The sequence below is a fragment of the Hylobates moloch genome, unplaced genomic scaffold, assembly GCF_009828535.3.
Source record: "Hylobates moloch isolate HMO894 unplaced genomic scaffold, HMol_V3 SCAFFOLD_4, whole genome shotgun sequence".
Taxonomy (NCBI): Eukaryota; Metazoa; Chordata; class Mammalia; order Primates; family Hylobatidae; genus Hylobates; species Hylobates moloch.
The window spans coordinates 85740967-85759109 of record NW_026652279.1 but is presented as its reverse complement, the minus strand read 5'-3'; the positions used below and the strand labels follow the sequence as shown (position 1 = coordinate 85759109).

Sequence of the window (18143 nt, the reverse complement as noted above, 5' to 3'; positions counted from 1 at the left end):
TAAAAGTCATTGAAATATCAAAATTACTACCTTTTTGAAATCATTCTTTTATCAGCCTCAATAAAATAAAATTGAGATGTTTTTAGTAATATGTAAATATTTTGATGAGTTATTTGAAAATATTCTAATATTTGATTTCTAGAAACTTTTAATTGTGTTTTATAATCTAGAGATCAACATTTATATTGAAGTTTCAAGTATCTAGTTAGAAAGTTAAAGATTTTAATGTCCATTGTAAGTCAAATAGTTGAGCAGAAAAGTAAAATATTTTGTAGTTGGTGGCAAAAGTCTTTTGATTTGGTAGCTTGTGAACACCAAATCAGGTTTTATTTCCTTAGATATTTTGTTTGCTAGTGAAATGCTTATATTCCGGTCTAATATAACTTGAGAAGTTTAAACTTTTTGTATAGCTGTTAATGTAACATGTCATATATAACAATACTTAGACATTATATTAATGGAAAGTCAAAACACTAGAACATATCTGTAAATTAGCTAAATTCACACTAAGTGTTAGATATGATTGTATGACTTTTGATAATTAAACTCTATAAAAATTAGCCCATGCTAGTAACCATGACACTGTTTTGTTTTTGTTGTTGTTAAAGTTTTTGTTTCTGCATTTACATTTTCTGTCCTCTTGTCACTATAACTATTTAAACTATTTAAATCTCTCCTGATACTTTGCTGCAATTGTTTTCTCTCAAAAAATGTACAATCCACAGATGCAAATGTATGTTAAAATATATTCAGTGGTATCTCTAATAGTGAAAATAACTGCCTCAGTCATCTTATCTTCTCATTCTAGATTTGTAGGTTATTTTATCAACTTCCAAAATTTTGGCTATTGCCTCAGTTTGAATGATCCCAAAATGTATGGCTATTCTTCTTTTGACCTACAGATATAAATATCTTAGAGATTCTGTAGACTAAAAGTGATTCAAAATTTAGTTAATTATTCTCCTGAAGAAATCTCATTTTCTTCCTTTCTCAGTTAGTGACATATTACCACTCTTTTTCTTAACCTAGATATTTCAGAAATATCCTTAGTCTTCTCCTCCTTCTCATTTCTAGGGCTACTATTCTAATTTAAGTCTTAGTCTTCTCTGACAAGATTTTTTTTTTTTTTTTTGAGACGGAGTCTCGCTCTGTCACCCAGGCTGGAGTGCAGTGGCGCGATTTCGGCTCACTGCAAGCTCCGCCTCCTGGGTTCACGCCATTCTCCTGCCTCAGCCTCTCCGAGTAGCTGGGACTACAGGCGCCCGCCACCACGCCCGGCTAATTTTTTTTGTATTTTTAGTAGAGACGGGGTTTCACCGTGGTCTCGATCTCCTGACCTCGTGATTCGCCCGCCTCGGCCTCCCAAAGTGCTGGGATTACAAGCGTGAGCCACCGCGCCCAGCCGCTCTGACAAGATTTTATTAAAAATGCCAAACTGTTGTCTTTACTTCTTACCTGTTTCCTTCTCTAGTCCTTTGCCTACTATTATTGACATTGTCTTCTCAAATGCAGTTATTTTAATTTTTAATCTTGGAAGCAGTAAAGAATCTACCCTGATTTTCACATTGGTCATCCAATGTGAATGTTTGAATATTATTATCATATTCCACAGATTAATCTATTCTTTCAGTCTATCATCTTTGACCAAACTAACAAATAAACAAACAAGATTTAAACCTATTCAATAAATATGAGGAAAACTATTATATAACATTGCATTGTGATAAATGCATATTTTAAGTCAGTTTAAATTAGTATTTGATATTAGGAATATTGAATAATATGAAGATGTTGTTTATTCCTAATTTAATGTATAGATTTGATATAATTTGACTCAAAAGCAAAGGGGGAGAAAAAAATGGGAGATTTTCTTTCAAAACCTGGCAACATTTTTCTGATGCTTATCCTAGAAAAAGTATTATAAATTCACACCGTCAGGGAATTTGAATGGTATGCCATTAGTCTAAATTCAAGCAATTAAAAAAACTAATAGACAACACCCAAGAATTGAGTCTGTTACTGACAAAATCCCTTCATACTGTTTTTAATTTTTTAGTATGTATGTACAAAACTTTCAGCAAGCTGTGATCACACCCAACAATTCTATCATCAGAACAACACTTCTTTGTGTTTTTACTAGAGATTTCACAAAAGATTTTGTGAGATGTCTTGCTGACATCAAGGTAGCCTATTTTCCTGTTGGGCAGTTTACTGGTTTCTTGTCCTAACAACCTTTGAATTCAAAGAAACAAGCAAATAATAACAACAAAATCTAAGAGAAGTTATATAGAATTTACTGATTTTCAATTTTTAGGAGATCTTTGAAATAATTTAGTCTGTGCTTCTCATTTTCAAAGATTATTAAACTTTCAAACTTAAATGCAAGTTTAAGCAATACAAATAGCTAACATTTACTGAGCGTCTACTTTAAAGTGAGAACTGCAGTGAATTTACATATAGTAGCTTAATGGTATCTTACTTTATTCAAAATGATTAAGTTAAGGACTGTTATCTCTGTTATGCTTAGATGAGATACACTTTTCAAGGTTATCGTTTAGAATTTGGTAACATTTTATTATATGGAGAACTTTATTACAATTAGCCTTTGTAGGATGAAATTTGATAGAAATTTAACATTTTAAAGATTTTTATTTCATTACTTTTAGTTAATACTCTATGTGTATTTCATTATCTGTGTAGTTATATGCACATGTATGTTTCTGATTTAATTTTCACAAATTGAAATTTGTATTTATTTACAAAGAATGAACATGAGTATTCCAAAATATAGGCCTTGTCCTTGAGGAACATTATTATATTATTAATGTATTTATTCTTTTGAACTAATCATTTGACTTGCTTTGCATTTTGCAAGTGTGTCAGAATTTTATGTATTGTAATTTTAAAATGATCTTCGATTATCTTGAATATTTCAGATATTATTAGTTATTTAAGTACCAAAGAAAGTATAAAATGATTTTATATTTTTAAGGAAACTAACAGAGAAATATAAGAATTTCTCTTCTATGATTGGCAGCTAACAATCAAAGGATAAGAGGGGAACATCATATAATTATTATTTATAAGCTGCTTTAGGAAATTGTTATAGGAACTATTTCCTGATGCTTTTGAAGGCATCAGTTTTGAAATGCCAGATGATTTAAGAAGCAAGAGGATTATTTTGATGCTCCCTGAACAAAATAGTAGGTGTATTGGATGATATCTTTTTGTTTGTTTGTTTGTTTGTTTTGAGATGGAGTTTTGCTCTTGTTGCCCGAGCAAGAGTGCAGTGGCATGATTTCAGTTCACTGCAACCTCCACCTCCCAGGTTCAAGCAATTCTCCTGCCTCAGCCTCCCAAGTAGCTGGGATTAGATGTATGCCACCGCGCCTAGCTTATTTTTGTGTTTTTAGTAGAGATGGGGTTTCGCCATGTTGGCCAGGCTGGTCTCAAACTCCTGACCTCAGGTGATCCACCTGCCTCAGCCTCCCAAAGTGCTGGGGTTACAGGCATGAGCCATTATGCCTGGCTGGATGATATCTTTCAACTGAGTTGTGTTACTACTATGCACATCCATTTAGCAATTTTTTGTTTCTACAGGTTTTATTTTATTTGAATATATGAAAACATTTGATTAATAATACAAGATTTTTACTTTTGCAGCTTTTTTCTAACCTAGTTTCTTTCATTTCAGAAACACCTGCTGCATTTCCAGACACTATAAAAGAAAAAGAAACACCAACTCCTGGTGAAGATATTCAGGTAGAAAGTTCAATTCCCCATACAGATTCAGGAATTGGAGAAGAGCAAGTGGCTAGCATCCTGAATGGGGCAGAATTAGAAACAAGTACAGGCCCTGATGCCATGAGTGAACTCTTATCCACTTTGTCATCCGAAGTGAAGAAATCACAAGAGAGCTTAACTGAAAATCCCAGTGAAACGTTGAAGCCTGCACCATCCATATCTAGCATTAGTCAAACCAAAGGCATCAATGTGAAGGAAATACTGAAAAGTCTTGTGGCTGCTCCAGTTGAAATAGCAGAATGTGGCCCTGAACCTATCCCATACCCAGATCCAGCACTGAAGAGAGAAACACAAGCTATTCTTCCTATGCAGTTTCATTCCTTTGACAGGTAGGTACCGAACTTATTATTCACAGGGCTTTATACATAAAAAGAAAATTTGACTTTGTTAATTTTAAAATATAAGGAAGATCTTGAAAACTTTATTAATGTAGATTCTTATTACAAAGACAATCAAAATGATGGCTCAACCTAATTTTATAATAAGACATCTTAATAATACATCTTAAAGAAGAGGTTTCAATGTGATATGATGGATAGCACATTGAATTGGAAGTAGGGAAACATGGATTATGGTTATATTCCATTATCAAAGGACTACAGTACATTGGGGTGTTATTTTTCTCTTTGGACTTAGTTGTTTCATGTATATAATGGGGAAGGGGATGGGTCACATCTGTCCAAGGTTTATCCTGGCTCTGAAATTCCATTATGATATTATAAAATACTATAATAATTGTTGGAGATTATATAACATGCTTTAAGTGATAACATTTAAGTTTGAACCTTAAATGGAAGTATATGGAAAAATTTTAAAATTGTTTGTGATCATCTTCTTTATGAGATTTCCAATACCAATGTAAAAGCTGTATTTTGAAGCATGTATTTAAAAGTAAATATTTTCGAAAGGTATTTTGGCATTTTAGGTGTCGAAACTATTTATAACATGGCCCATATGTCATATGTCTACATTCAAATGTTAAATTATGCAAGGAATTTTTTAAGGAGCAATTAATTTTTTATTCCAGTATACATTCAATAAAAATGATAGTTCACAGAAGCAGAATAAGATATTTTAGAACCAAATACCCTATGCATCTAATACCTTCCACTATTTAAAAACATGTGCAAGATTAGAAGAATATTTTAGTCACTAATTATTAACAGTAGTACTTAACATTGATCACTGGTATTAATGCCTATTCCAAATAATGTTTACATGTTAATGTATTAACTAAAAAATGTGATGGCTTACCTTTTAAAGTAAATCATTATTATTGATGTTTTAAAACATCTTTTCGTACAAAAATATTTATATATATGTATGAGGTGATTGACAAGCAAGTGTTTTTTTGTTTTAGAAAGACAAGATCAAATTAGGAAATAAAATGTTTCTAAATGGAAATGTCAAAATATGTAGTCAAAAAATATTATCTATTCCATATTGCTTTCTCTAAAGTAGCCAGACTGCTTTGTTCTAAGTAACATTTTAGTTTAGGGGTAGCAGATGTGGTGGTATAGTCATTTCAGTTTGGATGAATACCCTTTTTTTTTTTGAGATGGAGTCTTGCTCTGTCACCCAGGCTAGAGTGCAGTGGTGCAATCTCAGCTCACTGCAACCTCTACATCCTGGGTTCAAGCAATTCTCTGCCTCAGCCTCCTGAGTAGCACCTGCCACCACGCCTGGCTAATTTTTGTATTTTTAGTAGAGACGGGGTTTCAACATCTTGGCCAGGCTGGTCTTGAACTCTGACCTCATGATCCACCCGCCTTGGCCTCCCAAAGTGCTGGGATTACAGGCGTGCGCCACTGCGCCCAGCTGAATTACCCTTTTAATACACAATATAATTTAAACTTTGCCTGTAAACACTTTTGCCAGTGTTCTACAGATACGTCTTGAAAATCTGTTGTGGAAAATGTAAGTGGCACTGGTTATCATGCAGAATATAAAGATGGATAAAATTAGTTTTATCTTCTAGGAACTTAGAGAGTAGTAAGAAGATGTTTGCAAATAATTGCTATAATAGATAAAATGTGTTGTGTCAAAAGTTTTAAAAAGTAAAAAATGGTAGGACTATAAAATGTAAGAAATATTTTTCTTTTTTTGGTATTTTGGTATTAATATTATATTTGGATGTTCATTCATATAGTGATGTTCCCTGGGTGTTCCTTATGATGTTTCACATTTATTTCACCTTTTTCACATATTTGGTTTATGTTTTCACGATATGCCTGTATGTGTGTTTATAAGTTTGTATAAACGTATGCATGTAAGTATATGTACTTGTGTGTTTCTATAAGCCTATAAGGTAATATATAGTAATTTAAGTTTTGTATTCTAGTTAATTTTAAATTATATCTTTAAATGTTGGTAAAATACAAACCAGTAAATACAGATGATTATTGTGATTTACGTATGAAAATCCAATGAAATAAACATTAAGTAAAATTTTTTGTTTTAATTTGGATTGTTAGAATGAGATTTTAATTAAAACTTTAAAAAACAGTCACCTGAGTGCCAATATTCTTAGCTACTCAGAATTTATTATACTTTTGAGAATATTGCTTTAAGAAAAATACAGCTTTCTATATGTTCCTATAGCATTTGTACAAAATGCAGTAGGAGTGGAATCATTATTCTAAATTGCATAAGTACAAATGAAATGGAAGAGCACAAAGCATATTTCAGTTCTTTTTAGGAAAAGAGTCTCTAGTGTAGTTAATATATGCAGTAGCTCAAGTACTATCAAATGTAAATGATGAGGTGATATTGATGAAAGGAGGGGATTGAGGTCTCAGGGGGCGCTGATGACGGATTGAACAGAAGCGGCCTTGCACTGCACGTAACTCAAGTCTGTCGTCTTCACTACTCAAAGCCATAATGGGAGGTGGCAGTTTGAAATGAGTTGCCACGGCAAAGAGTATTATTTTTGAAATGCTTTCACACAAATCACTAGGCCCTGCATGCAACTTAGTTTCATGCTTTAATGTCATCAGGAGGCACAAATTGGTGTGTCTAATTGTTTGCCACCTGCCAGCAAAATGAGCTGCCAGCCAGCCAGACGGGTTTGATTGTCTGTCAGCCATTCAATAGATCGAGAGTGACAACATCAAAAATTTAACTTCAAACTCTGAAGCTTTGAGCAGCTTTTCAGAGACATCCCCACAAGTGCTTCTGGACCAGTGCATTTTTCAATTATACTTCCAGGGTATTGCTACCATTTGCCTTATCTGTCTTAAGGTAGCTATAATTACATTATGAGGTATATAAACATATTTCTGAAGCACTAAAGTCTGAAATCCAAGTTATGACATGTCTTTTAACATCAGATTGAATTCGTTGAAAATGAGATCCAGGATGACAGCCTTTAGAATGAAAGTCCTGAATGCTACCGGTTTCAAACACAGAATCTATCATGGGTCTTACTTTACCAATAATGTATTTTTCATTTTAATCTTTAGTTGAAAAGTAGATATAAACTCACTTGGTCGCTTCTTTGTAACTAAATCACACTCCTAATAATATTGTACAGTCTCAGTAGAATTCATGTAGGATTTTACTTTGTTAACCAGTTGTTTATTAGTTATATTGCAGACATGCTAACAATGAATTCCTTATACTTATCCTGGATTTTAAATTTGGAAATAATTTCCTGGAACAACTGGGATAATTTGAGTTCTGTTAACTTGTGTTCTACATCGAGTTATCTCACCCCTTAGGATGGAGCATTGGTGAATTTCAGTGTTTTGAAGTTTATAATAAAAAATTGCAACATCAAGTTCTTAGAAACATTTGACTTAATTAAAATAAAACTTTTTCCTTTACCATTACATGTTTCAGCAGATTATGAAATATTACATAAATGTTCTCTACATATATGGAAAGTACTGATTCTTTTTCTATTTCCTTCAGTCATCTGTGCAGATTAAGTATATATCTTTGATTATACTCAGTGATCCGAACAGATGTGTACTCATGAAGTATTAAAATGCTAGAGATCCTCTAGTACTGTTCTATAATGAGCAAACACTGTATGTAAAGAGGAAATACAATCATAAAACTATAACAATTTTTTCAAAGTTCTGTTACTGTGAGGCAGAGAGAAATATTTATGATGGTTTTGTTTTTAACAGAAAAGTTTAATAATCTCATTTTAGAATTCTTAAATCAAGTTGCCAAGTTCTCTAACAATACTATCTCTTTGGATAGATTACTATATTTATTGATGGTTTATAAAATGTTTTAATTGAGCTATTATTTTTCATGTACTGTGTAACTTTTACTTTGGAGTAATGCTTTTCTCTAAAGCAACCAATTAACCTTTTACTTATCTTTTAAACTAAAAATTTAATCTTATGTATCTGCATGCTTTTTATCTTTTGAGAGTTTGGTATATATGTGTATCTGTGTTTTGGTTCAGTTTTAATTTCCTAGGATTTCCAGAGATCCCACTTAGTTTGAACAAAAGACAAAAAAAAAAAAAGGGCAATGTGCTTCTCATACATTTTTAACTGTTAGTATGTTTTTAAAAATTGTTTTAAGTGTGGGATATCACACAAAGCTTATAATTGTGTTGCTTCTTTGGCTAACTCACATCAAACTTACACTTCACTTTTTCAGATTTTGCAAACCTCCTGTATTCAAATTACTGGGTTTGATATATTCAGGGAAACTAGTAGGTATTTTTTCCTCAAAATTTTAATATCCTTGCTTCCCAGTGTTTAATTCTCTGAAAAAGAAAAATCTATTTTGTAAATTATATAGGGCCAAAAAAGCAATTTAGATAGACTTCATATTATTAACCATGAAGTATAAGCTTGAGCTAGGTATTTTCTCTTTAGTTTCATTAGTATTCTAATATTGATATTAGTAGTCAGGATGAAATTTCAGGATAAATATTTTTTAAAATGTTGAGTAGAGTTAATGAGGTCTTCTTACATTGATTTATTTAAAGTTAGAATTAAGTAACTATGAAAAATTATAATTACTTCTGAAGACTTCAATTTGTTCTTATTACTTTCTATTTTTTAAGGAAAAGTATTTTGACCATATCACTTAAAAGATGAATAAACGTAAGCCAAATTGATTATTCATCTTCCAGCCTTTACAATTGAAATTTTCTACATCTAGCCACTGTAATTTCTGCATTTACTATGCTGCAAGTGCCCTGAGTATATATTTTAAGGTCAGTTGCCAGAAGATTCAGTTTTGACTGAGCCTGTTTGTGTCCTCATTTCCCCAATGTTGTTGACTTTGTCTCTCCTGGCATTTATAGAGAGCTGAATCAAGTTCAGTGAGCTGAATAAAGTATCTCTCATTAATAGGTGATTTAATGAGATTCTTTATTGTTTCTTATACATATTTTTTATATTGCAATTCTCAAATATTTTACAAAATAGGGAAGCATGATAGATAAAATCATGAGAACATTCACCTTGTGATTTCTGATGAACTGAAGTAAATTGTCATGTTATCCTAGAATCAATAACAAATTATTTTTCTCTTTTAAGTTTCAACTTTTTTTTTTCAAGATATATATTTAACATCCACATCCTAGTTAGAGAGTGATAATCTGGAAATTAGGGGAACTGAATATTAATAGTTGGTCTCTCTTTAATTTGTTCCAGGACCTTGATCCATTCTTTTTGGCTCTCTAGAACTCAGTTTCCCAACCCATATAATATGGTATAAAGCTACGTGATATCTAAAAAGTCTCATAAATTTCCAAAATCCTGTTTAAATGCAATGGGCTTATTGTTAGTCCCCCAAAGCAACAGATGGATATTTTTGAGCTTGGCTAAAAGATGTGAGTCCTAGAAAAGGTACATCTCCATTCTCAAACTACATTAGCCCCTCAGCATCTCTAAGGTGTATTCTTTCTGTTAGCTCCTAACTGCCCTCACTATTTCCATGTTTCCTTTCTCACCCCAAATTTATCTTTTACATTTATGCCATAGACATTTTTCTAAAGTGTGAAGCTGATGAAAATTCTGAAATAATTCTTGTTATTTATATAATAAAGGAGGATTATTTTAGTTTGGAATAGAAAGTCCACACCTTTCACCAGCCAGAAGTATCTAAAGCAATTCCTTTAACCTACCTTGTTTTTTCATGTCTCTTTGCCTTGCTAGGTTTTTACTATTAAATTTTTGTATGCAGTTTTCCCTACTTGATTAATTTCTATTGATCCTTTTCATTTCAGCCCACTCTTCCTTGATTGTGCACAGCCTGTGTTCCTGAAAGGTCCTGGGCATAACTCTGACCAGGTCAATTATTGAAATATATTGCATGGTCAGTTTGTCTGTCATATTCCTTAAAGTATCTAAGGGAATATGCCCCAGGGCATGGGGCATGTAGTATTTGTCTTGTGTCTCCTAAACTTGTCGGCGTAATCCCCTGTTAGTGCTCAGACAGTAGAAGGGAACAGAAAGAAAGGGATTCTTATAGTGTGCCATGAATAATTATAAAACTCACTTGCCTTAATGAGTCACCGTTTAAAAGCTCTTTCTTATCTGCGGTATCTCCGTTTGTACTTAGGATAAACCATGATGTATACAGATAAGATAGTATCCCTGTTTTTACAAAATTTACTGAACTGTTTGACTGCCAGTACTCTATCCTTATACCACTTTTCCTGTCCCTTTGCATTCGCTTCTTTGGCCATCTCATCCACTCTCCTGGCATTAAATAGCATCTATATGCTGATGACTCTTATATTTATATCTTAGTTTGAACCTCTTTTCTAAACTAGAGACTCGTCTATCCAATTGCTTATTCAACATTGCTATTTGGATGATTAAAAAGAGGTATAAAAAATTAGTATAAGAAAGCTGCCCCAACCACATTCTTCCCTATGTTAGTTAATGGCAACTTGTCCTTTCTGTTACTTAAGGCAAATTTTTTTGCATAAAATCTTTGACTTTACTCTCATGTCCACATCCAGTTCTTATTTAAATCTTATTTGCTCTGCCTTCTTAATATTGCCAAAATTTGAATCACTTCTCGCCAGATTTTACTTTGCTATTCCACTCCAAACCACCATCATTTCTTGTTTGTATTATTGTAGTCTCCTAGCCATTCTCCACATTGTCCCTCCTAAGACTATCTGTGACATAGCAGCCAGAGTAGTCCTGTTATAACCTAAGGTTACATCCTTCTTCTGTGCATAAGGCTTCATGGTTTCTCATCCCTCTTTGAATAAAAGCCAGCATCTATACGATGGACTACAAGGCCCTGTGAGCTGAGCCCTCTTACTTATCTCATCTCTTACAGTTCTCCATGTCACCCAGTGTCACACTAGCCTTTGTACTGTTACCTCTGCCTGTGATGCTCTTCTCTAGATAGCCTCCTGGCTTACTCTTTCACCCCCTTCAGTGTTCTCTCAAATACTACCATTTTTTGTTAATCTTCTCTGAGCCACCCTTTCAACATTATTCCTTCTTCTTATCTATGCTTTATTTTTCTTACAGCACTTAACATCTGATATACTATATTTACTCATTTATGTTACTGTATTTGCTATATCTCTGTATTGAAATGTCAGTTCCATGAGAGCAGGGATTTTATTCTATATATTGCTATATCTCCAGAACTTACGTCAGTTCCACACACATTGCAATGCTCTATAAGTATTTGTTGAATGAATGAGTGAACATATCACATCTAGCTTTGAGACAGGATAAATTCAATGATGGAAGAATTCACACTTACATGTATTACTTATCAGTCCATTTATTAAAATCATATAATCAGTTAATGAAATATTTTATCAAGTGAATTAGATTGAATATGTCCTGGCTTGTACCATTCTGATGATAACTTTTACAACCTTGGAGTGTGTATAGATTCTATGTAGTATAAAAGAATTTTTCACTTTCTTGTAGTTAAGAGTCTTAAAGATGTGTGATAGAAGTTTGAAATCGTGTGGAAAGCATAGTGTTGAGATTTTTAAAAAATTCTATTGGTAAAGAATATGTAGAATAGAGCAGGGGTCCCCACCCCTGGGCCATGGACTGGTACTGGTCTGTGGCCTGTTAGGAACCAGACAGCAGGAGGTAAGCAGTGGGCAAGTAAACAAAGCTTCATCTGCATTTACAGCTGCTCCCCATTGCTCGCATTACTGCCTGAGCTCTGTTTCCTGTCAGATCAGTGGTGGCATTGGATTCTTCTAGGAGTACAAACCCTACTGTGAACTGTGCATGCGAGGGATCAAGGTTAAGTACTCCTTATGATAGTCTAATGCCTGATGATCTGTCACTGTATTAGTTTGTTTTCACACTGCTGATGAAGACACACTGAAGCCTGGGAAGGAAAAAAAGTTTTAATTGGACTTACAGTTCCACATGGCTGGGGTGGCCTCAGAATCATGGCAGGAGTGAAAGGCACTTCTTACATGGTGGTAGCAAGAGAAAATGAAGAAGCAGCAGAAGTGGCAACCCCTGATAAACCCATCAGATCTCATGAGACTTATTCACTATCACGAGAATAACACAGGAAAGACCGGCCCTAGTGATTCAATTACCTGCCCCTAGGTCCCTCCCACAACATGTGGGAAGTCTGGGAGATACAATTAAAGTTGAGATTTGGGTGGGGACACAGCCAAACCATATCAGTCACTGGTGCCAAAAGCTTTGGAGACCACTGGAGTAGAGGATTCAAGGTATCTGTCAGGATGAATAGCAGATCTAAAAGAAGAAGAGCATAATAACTGAATAGTTTAGTTCAATGGCTCTTAACCTTTTTGTGGCTATGTATGTTTTTGAAATTCATTAAAAACTATATGTTCACTCTAAAGAAAATGTTTTTACCACCAAAATTTGTATATATTTTAGTGTACTTATGTACCCTAAATAGGTTACCCACAGTAGGTACCTAGACTTCTAGGTAAGACTTTTTTGGTTTAGATGGAATAGATAGCCAGTGTGAAACGTTGTGAAACGTTATATAACAATCTGATAGAAGATTTTGTAAGAGTTGAAAATTTTTATTCTCATATATAAATAGTTGCTAATACCAAGTGACATTTTAAAAGATAATTAATTTGTTATCAACACATATTGGTTAGTGTGGACTTTCAAATTAATTGTAAAATTGATTGCTAAGAAAGAGAATGGTTTGAGATAAAAGGGAATGGGTAATGTTGGTGAAGAAACAATATTAAGGACAAGAACACGCAGTCCTTTAAGCCTAGATAAACAGTTTGGCCATCTGAATCAAGGGGAAATAGTTCTTACAAACTCTTAATGTTGTAGATGCAGAAAAAGATTGGAGAAATCGGTCAAATACAGGTTCCTGCTTCTCTCAGCTAAACCCTTGTAACTTGGTCATCTCAGCCATTTGAACACATCAGTGATTAGAAACTGGAATTCATAAAAATTATCAGAGATTTTTTTTCTTCTTATTGGTCCTAATTTGGTATTCTGAAGTACATGGAAGTTTCATTTTGTTTTCTTATCAGACTTTCAGATTTTTAAAAAATGCTGTAACTTTTTCTCACCCCTTTACTGTAATTTTCTGTCCTTTCAGCCTTTCCTCACATAACTTGTTTTCCAGATCAACTGTCATCCTAACTGTTCTCTTAGGGACATGATTCTGTTTGTCATTATTCTTGAAATATAGTGCCTAAAACTACACATATGAGATATGACAATGGCAGAGTATATGAGGATTATTGCTTCTTTCAGCCTGGGTATTTTTGCTGATATAGACCCAGACTATATCAGCACTTTTGGGAGCCGTAACAATACTCATAATAGCTAAAATGTATTGGCCGCTTAGAGTATTCCATGGACTGTGCTAAGTACTTTATATGTGTTACTTCCTTTTATCTTTATAACAATCTTATTGCACCCTTTTATAACAATCTTTATAGCAATCTTAAGTTTATGATATTACCATTAGGCATCTCATTTTAATGGGGAGGAGAATGAGGCTTAGAGAGATCTATGTGCCCAATACCACGTACTAACTGCTGAAGGTAGAATTCTAACCCGGGTCTGTAGGGTTAGAATTCTGTGCCATACTGTCAAACTCCGCTGAGTTTGCCAGCAATGAAATATCTGGAGGCCTTCACATCAATTGCTATTAATTCAGTGCTTTCAGATTTTTTAGTAGGCATTTAACCTTTCTATATTTTACTTACAAGTCATAATTACAGGATTTAGAGATTTTTTTCTCTCACTCATATAACTTATTTTTCCTAATATAACTTATTTCTCATAGCTTCCGTATTCAACAAGATACCAGTCTGTTACAGAGAGCTTTTGCTCAAAGTTAGTAATGATCAACAGATCAGAAATTTATAGTAATAGTTTTTCTACCTTCTGCAAATTCATCTCATAGCACTGTTAATTAGCTCAAGATTCTTTATCCATAAATAAACATCTTTGTGTCTGCTGTTGTCCTAAAAAAAAAATCATGAGAGATGCAGAAAAAAGAGCATTATACTTTCACTAATGACTTCTCTTCAAATCAACAGTTGATGGTTTTGTTTTCTTGCTGGAGAGTCAATGAAATAGTACATCTCACATTATTTTATAAGTTTAGAGGAGAATTTTGAAAACAAACCCCAAATATTGGCATGTTCCTTTTTTCTATTGATTTTTATGTAGATCATTATAAGTAGATGCCTTATTATCCCATAGAGAAAAAATATATTTCATTTTAGACAGTGGTAATGGTTATTAACATTTATAATATACCTCATAATTGACAAAGTCCATTTAAATATGATCTCCTTTAATCTCCCCAATTGTATGTGAAGGAGGTAGCATTAGTCTTACAATTTTACACTCAAAAAAATGTAAGATCGTACAGTTTGAGAGTAGTCCAGTTTTCAAGCCTTAGTTTTGAAATATAGTCCACATCTTATATTCCTTTCTGCAATGTCACACTACCTCTCAATGAAATCAACGGAGGCATTAGATGAGGACTTGCCAATATAGGGATTCAAAGCATAATGTGTGCTTTAGGTAATTAGATAGATAATTGAGAGTTAAAGTTTGAGTCTAAAGAATTTGACAGCAACATGCTTAAAGAGAAAAGAAGAAAGTACCTAGAAGGAGATAGTGAAGGAATTTTTTGGCATGAATAAAACTATTTAAGATTATAATACCCGTGGTCACACAAAATGTTTTAAGTATTTCTAAAATTAAGAACAATAATTATTACAAATTTAGATTATTAACACTAAAGAAGTCACCGAAGATATTAACAAAACCACTTATTTGTGGAAAAAAAAGTGTTGATATTAAGGAAATTTAAGCAACAGACTTATTTGAGAAAGGACCACTGATGTAGTTTTCTTTAGGTAGATTTTTTTCATTGAGTAAGTATAAAATAGAGATGCATTAAAAAGATGTAAATCAAGTTGGATATTTTAGTATTGTCAGTTACCGGTTTCCAAGAATTACATTTGATTAAAATAGATCATAGATCTATTTGTAGATGAATAAATTCAATGATGGTTGAGTAAGGTTTGGAAGATATTTGTTAAATGAAGTTTGCAGTGCTATAAACTTCGAGAAGAATGAACCTCTACTGCAAGAAAGTTTAGATATTTATTAAGTTAGAGAAGTAGTTTCTTTATACATTTTTAAAAATTGACTAATATCCATATTTATTTGTCATTTAACCTTAACACAATGTCAAATTCAGAAATTTTAAAATGAAATACGTTTAAAATACGCTAAAGAAACCTGGGGAAATGTTGAACTCCTCTATTAAAGAAACCAAGGTTGAAAAGCTAAATAAACTTCTAACCAAATGTCTCTCTATCATCTGCATTCTGTTTCATTATAACAATATTCCTACTATAAAAGCAACTCAATTTTGTTCAGAAAAATAAAGCATAACGTTATTATACCCTTAGATGTTATTTATTATTCCTTGGTTTAATTTTCAGCTTTACTATGAAGAAGCTTTAGAATTTGGCATTTAAAGGCTGGGTGCGGTGGCTCACGCCTGTAATCCCAGCACTTTGGGAGGCCAAGGGGGTGGATCACCTGAGGCCAGGAGTTTGAGACCAGCCTGACCAACCTAGTGAAATCCCGCCTCTATTAAAAATACAAAAATTACCTGGGTGTGGTGGCATGTAGCTGTAATCCCAGCTACTTGGGAGGCTGACACAGGAGAATTGCTTGAACCCAGGAAGCAGTGGTTGTAGTGAGCCAAGATGGCACCACTGTGCTCCGCCTGGGTGACAGAGTGAGACTCTGTCTCAAAAAAACAAACAAAAAAAATTGGCATTCAAATGTTTTATGTTTTTACCTATTTATGAATATTTTAAACATGGAGAATGTGATATGGATAAGATGGACATTTTTAATGTATATTTTGCCAAAAATTCTATGTGCATAGGCAAAATCTCCTAACTTTAGCACAAATTTCTTAATATTCCCAGATTTATGATCACAGTCCATATGCCATCTTAAGAAAGGTTTGCAGACTCCAAAGTCTACAAAAATGTTGGCCAAATCAATTAGGCAACACACTTTATAATATATCCTTAATGTCCTTATCCTTTCTACTGACAAAGCTGGACTAAGGAGTTTACATTTTTTTTTTAATTAAAAGAAGAAAGAGGGAGAAATTCGATGTTGACTATGTATATCTGTTGCAGCGGGATTAGAATTCATCTTCAACCTCACGTTTGTTATTTTCAATCCTTCATTTCTTTGCAGGAGTGTTGTGGTGCCTGTAAAGAAACCACCTCCGGGTAGTTTAGCTGTAACCACTGTGGGAGCCTCTACTGCTGGAAGTGGGCTGCCAACAGGCAGTACATCTAATATATTTGCTGCTACTGGAGCTACACCAAAAAGTATGATTAATACAACAGGTATCGTCCTTATATTTTTTTGTGATACTCATCTTTTTATGTTTTCTATATCTTCATTTTTCTGCTTATTTGATCTTAAAAATGAAAATATCCTAATCATTTAAGATTATCTTAATTTTTAAGAAGGTTATATTTTATGTTATGACTTTTTAGAATTTGTCTATAGTTGTAGAGTGCATTTTTTAGCGGTCATTTTAGAGGACAGTATTGGTTTTGAGTCTTCTCAAAACAGTGCTGTTTATTTTCAGAGTGAAATCAGATTACTGAAAGATATTTGGGGAGTAGAGGCAAAGGATAATTTGAACACTGAAGTTTGATATGTAAAAATCAGTAAAATGTATCAAGAATATCAAGATGTACTAAAAATGGTAGTGACAGAAAGCAGATTTGGGGACATGATTGGTTGAGTTCTAACATATATTCTTTGCTAAATTCCCTAAGGGAGGCAGAGCTCCCCTAAGAACCTTGACGATATGCCAGCACCTCAACTTGACAAAAAGTGCATGTGAATAAGAACCATTGTTTGATGTTGAATTAATTCATATACATAGATTATAATTTGATCCAATTCATTGCCCAACAAATTCCTAATGAATCTAGGAACAAAAAATTTCAAATCATTGCAAATATTAAAAGTCTGCCTAAAATAACCTTTTTTTTTTGTAAATTTCCAGAAATGTTCCTGTTGATTATTAGCTAAATAAATCCTTACCCAAATCTTTGTGATTCCATTTTAGGTATTTATACAGCGGCAGATGATCCCTGACTTTTCTTCCCTGACTATAGTAGTCTTCTCTTCTCCAAACTGTATAGCCTTGAACTTTTCCATTTATTATCATTACTTAGGTTCTTCCCATTTTTATTAATTTCATAGCTCTTTTTTGTGCTTTCTGTATCTATCTTGTTTATCATACCACCTGAGTCTGACATATCATGAACAACACATTTATGGGGTTGTAGTAAGTAGAATGTACTCTATTAAGAATATTTATATTGGCAAATAAATGTCATTAATGGCATCGTGTCAAAGAATAGACCATCTATTGTTTACCTGTATTATAAATAGATATTTCTGTCTGGTTTGTCTGAAGACTTTAAAGTCTTTCCAGTATTAGAGTTTCATTCTTTATACTCATTCAGCTTTCTAGAAATAGGAGTAAAACTGTTTTTCTTTTACTAAAGTATATACTTTAAAACTGTAAAGATTTTAAAAATGTGAATGAAGTCCTTATTCTTGTTAGGAGTTAGGTAAATGCAAAATGAAATCACCTTTTTTATTTTTATATGAGACAAGTCATGATGTTTTCTTTTTAATTTCTATTTTAAGAATTAATAATGAATATGGAAAGTGATGGTAACAAGAGTTTTGATGATAGTATAAAGTATATAATATTACAATGAGAAATAAAAATGTAAGTGATAAACTTCTTAAAAATGTGTGCGTGTGTGTGTGTGTGTGTATGTGTGTGTGTATATAAATTGTGAGCCAACAGCTAAACTGGGC

General features: G+C 33.1%; 1 protein-coding gene across 4 annotated transcripts in view; it reads left to right on the top strand.

Moving 5' to 3' along the window:
- NBEA (neurobeachin) overlaps window positions 1-18143 on the top strand; it is a 736578-nt gene that overhangs the window by 270786 nt on the left and 447649 nt on the right. For 3 of the 4 annotated variants that reach the window (XM_058437671.1, XM_032150485.2, XM_058437672.1), the window contains 2 exons: window positions 3695-4133; window positions 16485-16639. In XM_058437671.1, the coding sequence (XP_058293654.1) occupies window positions 3695-4133; window positions 16485-16639 (594 nt within the window). The remainder of the gene's footprint in view (window positions 1-3694; window positions 4134-16484; window positions 16640-18143) is intronic. The other variant, XM_058437670.1, reaches the window with a different exon arrangement.